The sequence below is a fragment of the Protomyctophum parallelum genome, assembly GCF_964188405.1.
Source record: "Protomyctophum parallelum genome assembly, chromosome: 13".
In the NCBI taxonomy this organism is placed as follows: domain Eukaryota; kingdom Metazoa; phylum Chordata; class Actinopteri; order Myctophiformes; family Myctophidae; genus Protomyctophum; species Protomyctophum parallelum.
Window position 1 is genome coordinate 16,764,517 of NC_139708.1, and position 15,666 is coordinate 16,780,182.

At 40.6% G+C, this 15,666-nt stretch overlaps 1 protein-coding gene across 1 annotated transcript in view; it reads right to left on the minus strand.

The window, feature by feature from the left end:
* Nucleotides 1–7,616: 7,616 nt before the first annotated feature.
* mrc2 (mannose receptor, C-type 2) overlaps nucleotides 7,617–15,666 on the minus strand; it is a 32,006-nt gene continuing 23,956 nt past the window's right edge. Inside the window, exons 21-29 of the mRNA XM_083780029.1 lie at nucleotides 15,423–15,589; nucleotides 14,342–14,450; nucleotides 13,449–13,687; nucleotides 11,916–12,081; nucleotides 11,585–11,734; nucleotides 10,881–10,994; nucleotides 10,249–10,431; nucleotides 9,993–10,016; nucleotides 7,617–9,865 (exon numbers count right to left, since the gene is read on the minus strand). Coding sequence (XP_083636155.1) covers nucleotides 9,645–9,865; nucleotides 9,993–10,016; nucleotides 10,249–10,431; nucleotides 10,881–10,994; nucleotides 11,585–11,734; nucleotides 11,916–12,081; nucleotides 13,449–13,687; nucleotides 14,342–14,450; nucleotides 15,423–15,589 — 1,373 coding nt within the window. The 3' untranslated portion in view covers nucleotides 7,617–9,644. The remainder of the gene's footprint in view (nucleotides 9,866–9,992; nucleotides 10,017–10,248; nucleotides 10,432–10,880; nucleotides 10,995–11,584; nucleotides 11,735–11,915; nucleotides 12,082–13,448; nucleotides 13,688–14,341; nucleotides 14,451–15,422; nucleotides 15,590–15,666) is intronic.

Sequence of the window (15,666 nt, forward strand, 5' to 3'; positions counted from 1 at the left end):
CTATAGCACGCCGTTTTTCATCATTTTTGAGGATTTAAAAAAAAAAAAAAAAAAAAAAAAAACATGGGTTATAGCCCATCGTTTTTTGAAATTTTGAAAAAAATAATTAACCTCGTTTTTCATCATTTTTGAACAGGGGCTATAGCCCATACCGTACGGCATACTATAGCACGCCGTTTTTCATCATTTTTGAGGATTTGAAAATAAAAAAAATAAAAAAAAACATGGGTTATAGCCCATCGTTTTTTGAAATTTTGAAAAAAAACAATTAACCTCGTTTTTCATAATTTTTGAACATTGGCTATACTGAACTCCCACTGAGCAATAGCCGGCTATTAGACGTGCGTCTAAAAATGGGATAAAAAACGTCTAAAAATAGACGTCTAAAAATAGACGTCTAAAAAACGTCTAAAAATAGACGTCTAAAAAACGTCTAAAAATAGACGTCTAAAACACGTCTATTTTTAGACGTGTTTTAGACGTCTATTTTTAGACGTTTTTTATCCCATTTTTAGACGCTCGTCTAATAGCCCATACCGTACGGCATACTATAGCACGCCGTTTTCCATCATTTTTGAGGATTTGAAAAAAATAAAAAAAATGAAAAAAACATGGGTTATATAGCCCATCGTTTTTTGAAATTTTGAAAAAAAGAATTAACCTCGTTTTTCATCATTTTTGAACAGGGGCTATAGCCCATACCGTACGGCATACTATAGCACGCCGTTTTTCATCATTTTTGAGGATTTAAAAAAAATGAAAAAAACAAACAAAACATGGGTTATAGCCCATCGTTTTTTGAAATTTTGAAAAAAATAATTAACCTCGTTTTTCATCATTTTTGAACAGGGGCTATAGCCCATACCGTACGGCATACTATAGCACGCCGTTTTTCATCATTTTTGAGGATTTGAAAAAAATGGAAAAAAAAAAAAAAAACATGGGTTATAGCCCATCGTTTTTTGAAATTTTGAAAAAAATAATTAACCTCGTTTTTCATCATTTTTGAACAGGGGCTATAGCCCATACCGTACGGCATACTATAGCACGCCGTTTTTCATCATTTTTGAGGATTTTAAAAAAATGAAAAAAAAACAAAAACATGGGTTATAGCCCATCGTTTTTTTATTTTTTTAACTTTTTTTTTAATACTCGTTTTTCATCATTTTTGACCATCCCACTGAGCAATAGCCGGCTATTAGACGTGCGTCTAAAAATGGGATAGAAAACGTCAAAAAATAGACGTCTAAAACACTTCTATTTTTAGACGTGTTTTAGACGTCTATTTTTAGACGTTTTTTATCCCATTTTTAGACGCTCGTCTAATAGCCCATACCGTACGGCATACTATAGCACGCCGTTTTTCACCATTATTGAGGATTTGGAGGAAAAAAAAAAACAAAAACAAAAAAAAAACATGGGTTATAGCCCATCGTTTTTTGAAATTTTGAAAAAAAAACATTAACCTCGTTTTTCATCATTTTTGAACATGGGCTATAGCCCATACCGTACGGCATACTATAGCACGCCGTTTTCCATCATTTTTGAGGATTTGAAAAAAATGAAAAAAACGAAAAAAACATGGGTTATAGCCCATCGTTTTTTGAAAATTTGAAAAAAATAATTAACCTCGTTTTTCATCATTTTTGAACAGGGGCTATAGCCCATACCGTACGGCATACTATAGCACGCCGTTTTTCATCATTTTTGAGGATTTGAAAAAAAAAAAAAGAAAAAAAAAACATGGGTTATAGCCCATCGTTTTTTGAAATTTTGAAAAAAAAACATTAACCTCGTTTTTCATCATTTTTGAACATGGGCTATAGCCCATACCGTACGGCATACTATAGCACGCCGTTTTCCATCATTTTTGAGGATTTGAAAAAAATGAAAAAAACGAAAAAAACATGGGTTATAGCCCATCGTTTTTTGAAATTTTGAAAAAAATAATTAACCTCGTTTTTCATCATTTTTGAACAGGGGCTATAGCCCATACCGTACGGCATACTATAGCACGCCGTTTTTCATCATTTTTGAGGATTTGAAAAAATTAAAAAAATGGGTTATAGCCCATCGTTTTTTGATTTTTTGAACTTTTTTTTTAATCCTCGTTTTTTGATTTTTTGACCATCCCACTGAGCAATAGCCGGCTATTAGACGTGCGTCTAAAAATGGGATAAAAAACGTCTAAAAATAGACGCCTAAAAAACGTCTAAAAATAGACGTCTAAAACACGTCTATTTTTAGACGTGTTTTAGACGTCTATTTTTTGACGTGTTTTAGACGTCTATTTTTAGACGTTTTTTATCCCATTTTTAGACGCTCGTCTAATAGCCCATACCGTACAGCATACTATAGCACGCCGTTTTTCATCATTTTTGAGGATTTGAAAAAAAAAAAAACATGGGTTATAGCCCATAGTTTTTTGAAATTTTGAAAAAAACATTAACCTCGTTTTTCATCATTAGCCCGTGGAACCTAACCCTAACCCGGCTATAATCCCATGATTTGTACTTTATTAATTTCCTTTTGTATATCAGACATTGACATAGACATAGACAAAACACAACCAAAGAAATGCATAACAAAACAAACACATAACAAAACAAAACAATATAACAGAGATGCACAGAAATATCCCGCAGTCCACCCCAGCCCCAATTCCATACATATTCCTTTTTTCCAAAGTTGCAGCCCGTTCAGAGCTCACTCAGAGCTAGAAACTACGTGCATATGGTAAAAGCCCCATTTTAAATCATAGTCGTCCATCCAGCCTGTATGAGAGTCGCTCGTAAGCAGCCAATAGTCCCATCGAGGCATCCCAGAGGGACGGTGCAGGTGCAGATGGAGCCTTCCAGTCCTTGACCAACAGCCTCCTACCTGACATAATGGCCGTTTGTATCCATTCAGCTAAAGGAGGAGCAACATGCCTCAGTGTGGCAGAATCCCCCAGAATGAACAGACTGGGTGAAAAAGGAATGTGTAGGCCTGTTATTCTCTCCAGTCTAGCAGTATATGTATGTATAGCAGTCCAATATTCCTGAATTTTGGGACAGCCCCAAAGCATGTGTAAAAGTGTACCGTCTCTATCCTGACACCTCCAGCATTCAGGACCATCAGTCAAGCCGACCCTAAACAATCTTGATGGTGTCCAATATATTCTATTTATAATTTTGAATTGAATCAACTTTGTACGTAGTTCTCTTGACATTTTCCTTCCATTCCTAAGAATTCTAACCCAATCACCATCTGATATTGTAAGTCCTAAATCCCTTTCCCATGGTAACTTGGATGTGAATTTACATTTACATTACATTTTTTTGGAGGATTTGAAAAACAAAACGACATACTAGTCCATGGTTTCGGACAGCATAATAGTTGCCCTCTAGGCCGCACATGAAGACATTCCGTGCATAGATGTGCAATGGTATTCCTCAGGCCTGAGGCCTGGTATGGTATTCCTCAGGCCTGAGGTTTACCATTCTGAAATGTAATGTAATAATATTTGGACTGCTGGACAGCTGTAGCCTCTCTTTACTCTTAAAAATAAATAAATAAATAAATATATATATATTACTCTGCTGCTGCAGTTGGAAAAAATGACAAATAAAGCAATCTTGAATAAGTCTAAATGTGAGAATAACTTAAAGGATGGGGATTTGCATGCACAGTGAAAAGTGTAAATAACAATAAAATATGTTTTTGCTACTGCAAGGGCAGAGACGAGTAGGCCTATGCTATCATACCCAGTGAGTGGTAGGGAAGGCTATCTTTTAATTTACATCAAGCAAGTTCAGCCCTCTAGTGGATTATGTTCAACATCACAACTCACATTCATCGTTTTTATTAGGCCTAGATATTCTCAGTGTCCCTGCACAACTGCAGAGAATCACCCATTTGTTTTGATTTCTGTTAATTTGCAAGCAGGTTAGTAATTCACTTGAAGGGCAATTTCATCATTGCTGATGAATATTATGAATCCATATTCATAATGTCATGCAGCAGCTCCTAACACTAGGCTATTAGGCTATATTTGTTGAAGTATGTCTTTTTTATTTATGTACTGTATTGTATGGTGTATTTGTACTGTAGTAATGTATAAGTTTGACGCATGTGCAGTGTACACTGTATAGTATGATGTGATGTTAAACCATGTAAAAAAAAGACATAAAAGGGAATACTATACTATAGTATGAACCTTTTACATAGCACCATAAAAGACAGGCAAACACCATAGATAACAGAGAAGATGACAGCTGGAGCAGCACTTATATGAAGCAGCATGAGAATGAAGCGCCATAGAAGCCCGGGGAGCACCTGCACATTAGGAAGCACCATAGGCCTCACTCACACCTTTACAACAGACTGATGTATGCTTGTTGTTACAGATGTATAGCTGATGCAAGCTCGCAATGCATTTCCAATGGGAGTCACATGGTTTGACACAACATTTGTGTTGTGTGAGGGGGGCAGTCGAAACGAATACTGGACTACTCGCCCCGGTGCTTGCCCGTTTTTACTCCCGGAATTTTCCCCAGTGAGGGGGATAACTTTGTAATATGCTATTGGCTGTTTGTATTCTTTTTGGAAAAATATAAAAAGATACTCCTGTGGAAAGGCTATATTATTTGACTTATATTGAACCTATAAACAATTTAGTATTATTTAGTGTAAGGTTTTGCCCCCTCAAATGGTACCTCGTCAGATAATCCCCACATATCCTACAACAACTTCTGTGAACAGTCTTCACTGTAGTAGCTTTTCATAAATTATATTTGTACTTAGGCTGTTCTGCTGTCATGAAAGTTTATAGTTAGAGAAATTCAAAGTCCAGCCGTCTGCTGTCCAGCCTCTCCCACCCCTCACTGGGGAAAATTCTGGGAGGAAAACAGAAACGGGGCGAGTAGTCTTGTTACCGTCGAAACACAGCCGAAAGCCACAAATGTTGTGTCAAACCATGTGACTTCCATTGGAAATGCTTTGGGGCAAGATGTATCACACCCTTTGTATACATCTAGCATGCATCAATGTTGTATGCTAGATCGAAAGGTGTGAGTGAGGAGCCGAAAGCCATACAACAGCTTGTAGTCCAAAATGTTTTATCAAACCATGTGACTTCCATTGGAAATGCATTCCATCGAAATGTAGCATACAACATTGATGCATGCTAGATGTAAGCAACATGTAAGTGTCATGGCCGCCCCAATGCATTTCCAATGGAAGTCACATGGTTTGATACAACATTTTGGACTACAAGCTGTTGTATGGCTTTCGGCTGTGTTTCGACTGCCCCCCTCCCCCTCATACAACACAAATGTTGTGTCAAACCATGTGACTCCCATTGGAAATACATTGGGGCAAGATGTATCACACCCTTTGTAAACAAAAAGCATACATCAGTCTGTTGCGAAGGTGTGAGTGAGGCCATAGACAGTGGTGGAAAAAGTACTCAAATGTTTTACTTAAGTAAATGTATAAATACTGCAATGTAGATTATTGTACTCCGTTACAAGTAGAAGTCCCGTATTCAAAAGTGACGGCATCAGAATGTATTTAAAGTACTAAAAGTAAAAGTAGGCATGTTGCAGAATAGCAGATGCACAATCTCACAATGCGTTGCACAACTAGTAGTAACTAAAGTTTTCAAATAATTGTAGTTGTAAAAGTAACACAATTTGGCTCTGAGATGTAGTGGAGTAGAAGTAAAAGTATTGGAAATACTCAAGTACAGGACTTGAGTAAATGTAGTCTACTTAGTTACTTTACACCAATGACCATAGATGACACAGAGAAGCACGTACTATAGGTATAGCCTTGGCCTGGGACTGGAACTGATTCATTTTTGATTCATTAATTACAGAAACAATAACACGGTTAAAAGGAATTAACACATTTTAGTCACGCTTAGACTTTGCACCACGGAACCCCAGGCATACCTGTCATACACGCAATGGGAGAAGAAGATGATCAGTCCGCGTTGCTTGGCCCAATGGATCGGAAATTTATAAAAATGTAAAAAAACAACTCAACTCACTGATCGAGTAAAAAGACCATGTACAATAGTCATAGTGTGTTGTAAAAAATAGCAGATCTACAAGCTCAAGCTTGTATAGGTCTGCTATTTTTGAAAAATCGTGAATAATATTATTTTAATTTTGAGGTCAGGCCTAAATGGGTTAAACCATGAAAAAGGGTCATTCCATAACAGAATGACGTTGTAAGAAACCATGTAAGAAAGTCATACTATATGGGCGTTAAACCATCTAAACAGGTAATACCAATATGGCCTATTTTTGATGACATAGTAAAGCTTGGCCTACTTTTACAACATGGCTCTTTAGGATTAAACGAGCTGGGAATAAATGGGTCTGTGTGTTTGCCTGTCCAGAGATAATTTTGCAAACCGCTGGCCCGATCAGCAAAATGTGTTACTTTGGAAAGTATTAAAGTGGAAGTGGAAGGTGACATTTTGGAAGTGGAACAAAACATGAACACTGTGGTCGAAAGTAACTGAAGTACATTTACTCAAGCGTTGTACTTACTGTAATTAAAGGTATTTGTACTTTACTCGAGTATTTCCAATTTTCAATACTTTTACTTCTACTCCACTATATCTCAGAGGTTAATATTGTAGCTACTTTTACTCTACTACAATTAATTGAAGACTTTAGTTTACTTCGTAAGTTTTGATTATTACAAAACATACATGAACTACTTCAGCCCTATACTTAGGCAATTAGAAAATAGCTGATCTACAAGCTAACAAGTCACAATGTGTCGCTCACATCATGTACAAAATCACATACTAGCATGCTATTTAGTATGCTAAATAACCTTTTAGTATGTCAGAAGTAGTGACATACTAAAATGTACTAAAGGTTAGTTGATACTAACTATAGGCTAAAATACTGTGTAGTATGCGTACGTTAGTATGTTGTTTTGGACACCAATATGGTCTCCTTGCACAATATACCAAATGTCCCCTGAATGGTGGTTACACCACCTTGCCTATTCAGTTACGCACGCACGTGCGCGCATGCACGCACGCACGCACACACACACAGATTTGTTTTCCAAGGAAACACTGCTGTGAACATAGACTTTATTCATTTCATATAAAAACAACAAAAAATACTTTCAGAACTTTGAACAGGTGCTTTTAAAAATCTTCACAGGGATTAGACCCAAACCCCACCAACCCTTCCCACACACGTACTTCAACAAAAGTAATCTCACTGGGAATCTACTGTAGCCTACCAGGGCTGAATACGTCCATAGAAGACAGTTCTACCTCATCATAACGTGCATCCTTCCAGCTGACAACTGCAAAATAAGTAGGAAAGGCTTGTACAGTAAGCCACCAGCAGAGGACAGGGTGAGCCTAGGACATGTCACTATCACTGCCCTGCACCTCAACTCCTCCCACCCTTCTCTCTGCCAAAACCCCCATTCCTCATTATGTGCATAACACCCCCTCTCTCTCTCTCTCTCTCTCTCTCTCTCTCTCTCTCTCTCTCTCTCTCTCTCTCTCTCTCTCTCTCTCTCTCTCTCTCTCTCTCTCTCTCTCTCTCTCTCTCTCTCTCTCTCTCTCTCTCTCTCTCTCTCTCTCTCTCTCTCTCTCTCTCCCTTGTAGTGTTTTTCCCCCCCTTCCTAACCCCCACCGGCCCTGAGCCCTCCTTCTCTCTGATTGGTTCCAGACGTGCCACTGAGCTCTTCTTGCCGACTCAACATTCCACAGCTGGAGGCTGCACATGCACACACACACACACACACACACACACACACACACACACACACACACACACACACACACACACACACACACACACACACACACACACACACACACACACACACACACACACACACACACACACACACACACACACACACACACACACACACAAAAGACGCACACGCCTATATGTCCCCCTCTCTCATTCCTCCTTTTTCCATAGAGACATACCTATGTGCCATCGTACAATGGTGTCGTGCAGAGAAAGCAGCCGATTTGCAAGCATCGCCACTGTGTTGTGAGCTTGTAGAACTATCTTCTGTGCCCGACACCGCCGTACGATGAAGTATTAAGCAAGCTTCAGTGAAACAGCGTCAGACTGAAGGCATACAGAAATTCACTCACAAGCAGGAACGTTTGGATGAGGAATGTATGAGGAAGGTACGGAGAGAAGAAAAAAAAACTTTTCCCCTCTAAAATCCAGTTACTATTCTGCCTGTATTCAACATAAGTCAAAATCCTGAATGACACACAAAGGTATAGCCTATGTAGGTTTCTAATGAGAAAGAGGGAATTTACTTTTAAGGTTGTTTAAGATTCTTTCAAGATTCTCACAGCACTATTTCCTTCATTCACAAGAAGGATGTTTTCCTTTGCAAGGCAGTGAGTATGCTAGTTGCACTGTTGGCAAAATAGGTCAAATAAGAGGGTGAATTTTCACATAGGCTATCTTTACCAGTCAAAACTTAACAAGATCCTGAATCATAAAAAGTACCATTAATAATGCGTACAGTAAGTGAATGACATTATACATTTGTTGAAACAGCCGTAAATCATGGTAACAAGTGCCAAAAACAAACATTCAGAGTTCAATGCATATAAACACGCAGGCAAATGTTCAGTAAAAATGCTGAATCGATGGTATCAAACTTTGAAATCACGGAAGTGACACACACTGTAGAGTACCTTGTTAATGATGTCTATGGACAAGAGAATCATTTACCCGAAATAATGTTTAAACAGCTCAAAATAACTGAAAATGCAATTGTATATTTAACAACCGTGCTCAACCCTTACTGTATGTGCGGAAATGTAGTGTATTGCCGTACTTTGTCACTGTGGTCCTTGGGACATCTTCTGAGTCCCTGTCACCTTCCACACATTCACATTTGGACTTCATCCTCTTCTGGTTCTAGCACAGCTGGTGCTGACGTGTCAGATCAGAGAGGGGAGAGGCAGACTCACAAAGGGCTATAAGTGTATGCATCGTCATCAACAGTCCTCTACAGCTGCACAGATAAAGAAGGCAAATTAATCCATATCAATAAAAATGAACAAAATGAACAGAAGTTCATTTCCGGGGAAAGAAATACTGTCACGGTGCAAAATAAAAATAAAGAATACGTTTGGTTCGGTGAGTGGATAATTTATGACAGAAGAATGGCTTCGGTTAAAATGTGTTGTTTTGTATTATGACTTTTCTGATATCTGCTTTAATTACAAATAAGAAAAGAAATGGGATGGTGACGTTACACCATACGAAAAATGGACGTTGGCACATCAGCAGACAGCTGGGACACCTTTCAACACGCAATTCAATAATGAACTCTTCCAGCTGCTCCCCGCAGAGCTTCCATTACATCCATGAATAGGCTTCATGGAGCCCTTTTCGGAAAAGTCTGTCTTTAAGGGAATGGATCTGTTGTTGAGTCTTGGCGTGCACAGATTGTGACGGTGGGGACTCACTGACAGCCACTGTGCTCTACACAGCCCTTCAGCATTTACAAATATTTTTCTTTTTCATAAAAAGGGATAAAAATAAAAGCTAAAAGTCACAATCTGAGTCAGCACACTGAAATCAGTCTCTTTTGGGGCCAGGCTTGTCCCAGGTCAGTCCAGGGTGGCTATGCTACTCTTGTTGCTCGTTCAGCTCCATGTCGGACACCAGGATGTTTTTCTCTGCCTGCTCAGCTGGGTTGGAGTTACTGCGGCTATAGCGGGCCCCCTCATAAGACCCCCGGGACCCGACACCTCGCCGGCGGTACAGGTAGATCACTGCCACAATCAACATCAACAGAAGCAGCGCTGTCACCGCGATCACAATCAGAGTGGGAAGGTGGTTTGGGTCCCCTGGGTAAAGACAGAATGAGGTTTAGGATTGGTACAGTAAACAGGTTTAGGATTGGTACAGTAAACATATCCAATTCCATGATGCCAACACATTACTAGTGAGCAGAGTATAGTAACAGCAACTTACCAGTTACTGCTGAAATATCAGCACCTGAAAGAAGAAAACAAATGAATGATTAGTATAAGACAGACATGTATATAATTTGAGACTTCCTCTGAATTCATATAAACATGCAAATAATCCTTGCAATTGTTGATGGTGCTATCAAGACCCGGGCCTACTTCAAAATCTCAATTTAACCTCATACACAAATGAAGCCTTGCTTTGCAGGGCATGCATTTGAACACACTAATGAATGAATGCAACATTCAGGCTTGCTTACTGCGCGGCCGTTTGCATATGACCCCGTGTGTGCGGTTCTTGCAGGAGCCCGGCTTCCACAGGCCAGTGTTGCTCTGGATCCAGAAGCAGGTATTGGCAGAAAGCATGCTGCTCAGGATGTCGTCCTGCACCTCCCAGTTGGTGTACGACATCTCTGTGCTCTCACTCCACACCAGATTGCTACCTACAGGACAGCACAGGATACCCAGTTTTTAATAATGCACTGGTCGGCTCATGGTGCACTAGCTGCACACCCAATTAGAAAGATATCTAATGTCTCGAGTACAACTATTACAAAGTTGCTAAGGACTGCTACCTGAGACAAAATATATATATATATGCGTGACAGACAGGCCTCCTTAGATCAACCACTGGCCGAACATGGACTTCCGGTCAGTCCAGCCAAACAGAGGCTTACTTACGTACTTGAATCTCTGGCAAAAACCTGGACATGCTGACTTGTGATTAAAATCTCCTGTTGCTGGAAGTAATGGCGTAAGATGGTGCGGGTCTGACCACATGAGACTACAGACTCACTCAGTGAATATCAAGGCTCCGTTCAGTCAGAATGGTTTGTCAGGTGGAATGGTTTAAGTCGATTTGAAATGAAATGTTGTCTGAAGTGTCCTGTACCTTTTAAGGATATGCCCAGCCAAGCTCCATGTGCTTGTTCCGCATAGCTCTGAACGTGTTCCCATATAAATCCATTCTCCGTCTCATCCAAGACAGAGAGAAGTTCTGCCCCAACTAGAAAGGAGAAAGAGACAAAGTGAAAAGTGGGGAGAGACAGAGAAAGAGAAAGGGGGGTCAGGGGATACAAAAACAGTAAAACTAGGCCATTGGATGGTGAGTTTAGTCAAATCCATTGACACAGTACAAAGCATACAGTGTATGGAGGAATAATGACAATACACTCCAAAGTGATCTTAATGAAACAAGTCTAAATTTGTGATTGTTGTCTATGGCAGAGTTGGTCGAAAAGTGCTGCACTGGGTCATGTACCATTACAGCAGTAGTGTATATTTTGCCAGGGCCCAAGTAAGATAAGATAATTCATATACTTTTAGTATTTAAAAAAAATGTCCACATTGTTTAAAGAAAATAGACTAGAATAGATTAGCTATTTTGAATAAAAAAAAGAGTTAAAGTCGTTCAACTGATTATGATGCTACAGTATATTAAGATTTGTTTCTGGGGACCCCCCAGTATCCCCATCCCACCCCCACCCCCCAAGGGCCGCACCTTGAAAAACAGTGCTGTACAGTGAAATGAGCTACAAATGTGGGGAGAGAGACTGAATCGAGTGTGACTAGGTGAAGCAAAAACGACTAGGTTACCTTTCCTACAGGATGAGTGTGCATCCTGCTGCAGTTTGAGATTCTGTAGGTTAAAGGCATAGCAGTGGTTTCTGAACGGCACCCAGGACCAGTCACCCAGAGAGTGGGGACACTGTCCCGGGTAACTCCACTGGTGAACCGCAGGCTCTTCTGACAGGGGAGGATAGGACGTTGTTGTAACAATTGTTTATTTATTCTCTTAGACACGCAACCACACTTGCACAATATAATTTTGCTTGCTCACTCACTCCCTCGCACGCTCGCACGCACGCACGCACGTACGCACGCACGCACGCACACACACATGTACGCATGCTCACTTGTCACTTACCTGAACCAATTTCACAGATAGCAGCCTCCAGTTTATCATCACAGGGTGTTGTAGTCCATTCTCCAGTAGTGGCCATGTGACCACATCCTGCCAGTAGATTGTGCTCCCCATCTTTCCAGTTAGAATATACCACTTCTTCTTCCCCCAACCAGGTGAAGGTCCGCCCCTGAAAATCATACACAAAAACATATGTTTGTTCTGGTGCCACTTAAAGGGACACTTCACCCTATATGTTAATGACGTTTAGATGACGATGTAGAACACTAAAAGATATTTTAGATTTTAGCAGTGAGCCCAGTGTCTCTGATGTCATCGACACTGGGCTCACTTCCTTCCTGGACTACAATTCCCATAATGCTTTGGTGCACTGCTCCTCCTTGTGACTAGGGGGAGAGCTGTCTTACTGAGACTACATGTAGTCCAAGGACTATTTAAATAGGACAGGAAGCTAAGACCGTACGGTGGTCTCCATGTTGCTCCCTGGAAGGAAAGAAACATGCGCAATTGAGACCAAGGAAGCTGAACGTGGAAGTGTTGGCTGCATATAGCCCATTGCGTATGTTTCTTTCCTTCCAGGGAGCAACATGGAGTCCATCGTACGGTCTTCGCTTCCTAACCTTATTTAATTAACCTTGATGTAGTCCAGGAAGTAAGTGAGCCCAGTGTCGATGACATCAGAGACACTGGGTTCACTGCTAAAATCTAAAATATCTAACCCCAGGAAAGTGTTCGAAATCTTCTAAACGTCATTAACATAATTTTTTTGGCAAAAAGGATGTCGTTTCCCTTTAACCACTCAAGCCCCATATAATTAGTCATCCACCAAATATCTAAAATAGCTGATCTTCAAGCTCTCATGTATCGCTTGGCGACACGTTGTGAGCTTGAACATCAGCTATTTTTGCGAAATGTTTGCTTATTCTCACCTTAATGCTCACCTATTTATATTTTTGCCTATGATATGCGTACCCAGTATATGCGTACACTGTATACTGGGCACTTGGGTGGCGCAGTGGTAAAGTAGCTGCCCACCACCACAGAGTCTGGGGGTTCGAATCCACCGTGGTGCATCCGGCTTTGTCGAGTGTCTATATGAACACAATTGGCCGTGTGTTCAGGGGAGGGTGATATTTGTCACGACAAGTTACTCCTACAGTCCTGGCCTGCAGGGAGTGCTGGGCGTGAGGAGCATATAAAAAAATAGATGCCTCATTGGCCGCTGCAGTTCATTGGAGCGACGTGTATCGACGTGAGGGTGTAAGTGCGGCGGTAGTGCAACAGTCCTACAGTCATGAGTCCGACACCCTACCCTATGTCTATGGTGAGGAGCAGGGGCTCCTCACTGGCAGGTGAGTCAGTAGGAGATACAACGCAGTGTCAACACAGAAATGTGTGTGGGCAGGAAATAATTGGCATAACGGCTAAATTGTGAAGAAAAGGGGGGTAAAAAGAAGTCTGCCCAAGTTAGGGACTCTGCAGAGTTAATATGGTTAAGTATAATGTAAGATGAAAGAGATTAAAATATGATCTCACCCCATAGTTGTACAGTGCAATCCAGGCAGAGCGGTGTAAGCTGTTCATCAGCAGGGTCAGGTAGCCCTGCTGGTATGGATCTTTCACCGTGGCCAGGGTCCCGTTAAGAGATTCACACAGGTGGATCGCCCCAGTCCAATCCAGACGCTTCTGTACCACACGGTACATCACTCTACCCAACTCCACGGGCGTGGAGAGGGAGGGGGGAATGAGGGCGGGGGCTGGGGGGAATGCTGAGTCTGAACAAACAGGACAATTAGACACGGGGAGACGAGTTAATCCCCTCTAGTCTACCTGGACAGGTTTGTATATGTTCTGAGCTGTTGTAGCAGGAATTACGTCTGTGATAAGATTTGAAATCTCTTGTCGAGTTTAAATGTCAAATGATAGTCTGAAGTAAAAAGAAGAAAAGAAAAAGGTTAATGAAACAGCTATAGAGCTGACTTAAAGTCTAATGACACAATGGCAAGATATCGCTCTGTTGATCCATTGATTAGAAATCCGAAGATTAAAAATAGTCTCCTCATTGACTTGCATAAATTGCACAGTGAAACAGCTCCGTCACTCAGTACGTATTTATTTCTTTCAACTTCCTATTGATTTTACTTTTTGAAGAGCCGGATTCCGATGGGTCTTCTTCCTAATACAAATATCAAAATCAACATTTTCTTTTAAAAGAAAATGCCATACTTTTTCTTATTTTTTTTTATTTTTTTGTTAATTTGCTTTGTATTTATGGACATTTCGTGATGTTTCTTGATTTTCACCAATATTTGGAGTTATATCACAGCAAGGTGATATATACACAACCGAAACCACTCTGCGCTTTATGTCTAGAAAATTACTAACTTGTGCAGTTGGATAAAAGAACTGTAAAAAAACAGCAAAATCACCTTGTTTCCTCTGACAGATAAAACCATGTTTCTCCATTTCGCAGGGACGAGAAGCCCACCTGCCGGTATTCTTCTGTGGGTTCCCGTGAACCATCACCACACAGTTCCCCTGCACAGTGACAGTGAGCCAACAGATCAGGACATGGGCGACACGAGCGCAATTCAACACACTTAACTACACGAACTCTAACCACCTACCAATTACGCTGTTACAAAATTTGCCGAAGCGAGCAGATCTACAAGTAAAGCCTGCAACAAGTGGGCATTCGCGTTCGTTGTGAACTTACAGATCGTCTATTTTTGCCGGAGATTCAGTGTAGAGGGAAATACTAGACGTCCTATAGAGGTGTGACATCATCATCAAACCCGGAAGTTATGCTGGAATGCCTACTGACTGGCAAAAAACTACTTTCTGGCGTTGACAACCCATGCAGCCAAACAGAAAAGTCCTATCTGATTGCATTAAACAACGTTAAACCATGTTAAACTCACTTTGCATGTTGCTTTGCCACTCGATGTGCCATTCACTTTAAGCATGCGCATACCCTCTATAGTACAGAGCCCTGGCGGACTCTGATCAATTGTGTTTAAAGCACAATTACACTTTAGTAGAGGTTTGGGTTGTGTAGTTACCTTTTACAAGATATGCCATAATAACTCCAAATATTAGCATATCTTCAATAGTTGCTCCGTTGAGTAGAAATATATATTACCAAATCACTCTTTTAGCAATTAGCACATAAACAAACACCGATTCTGCCAATATATAATGTCATAAAACCTTTTACTTTATTTAATATTTTCTATTAATTTTTTTCTAGATCTGGATCCATGGATCCATTACATGTCTTCTTCCTAATTCAAATGGTAAGTTTGTGTTAAAAGAGAGCTGATTCACTATGCAATGGAAAATCAATGAGGAGAATATTATTGGAATATCAATATCTAATCACCAGAGCAACTATTGAAGACATCGCTATTATTTGGAGTTCACGGCAAGATAACTACACACGCCAAACCTCTACCAAAGTGTCATTGCGCTTTAAAAGGTTAATGTGTGCTGCCAGAGAACAGTGTGTACCGGGTTCTTGTTGTGGTGAGGTCCGCTGTTGTCCAGAGGCTCTCCTGGAGCCCAGTTGGTATAGCTGAGCAGGCCAGGCTGGGCCCACTGGAAATGGCCTTTGGAGTCGGACGTCAGACCCACCCACAGGTCAACGCTGACATTGTACAGCAGAGTGGTGACAAAGGCTGTGTGTGACAACATCGATAATGTTATCAGTACGTGAGTGCGTGCGTGTGTGCGTACGTGCATGCCATGCTAATGT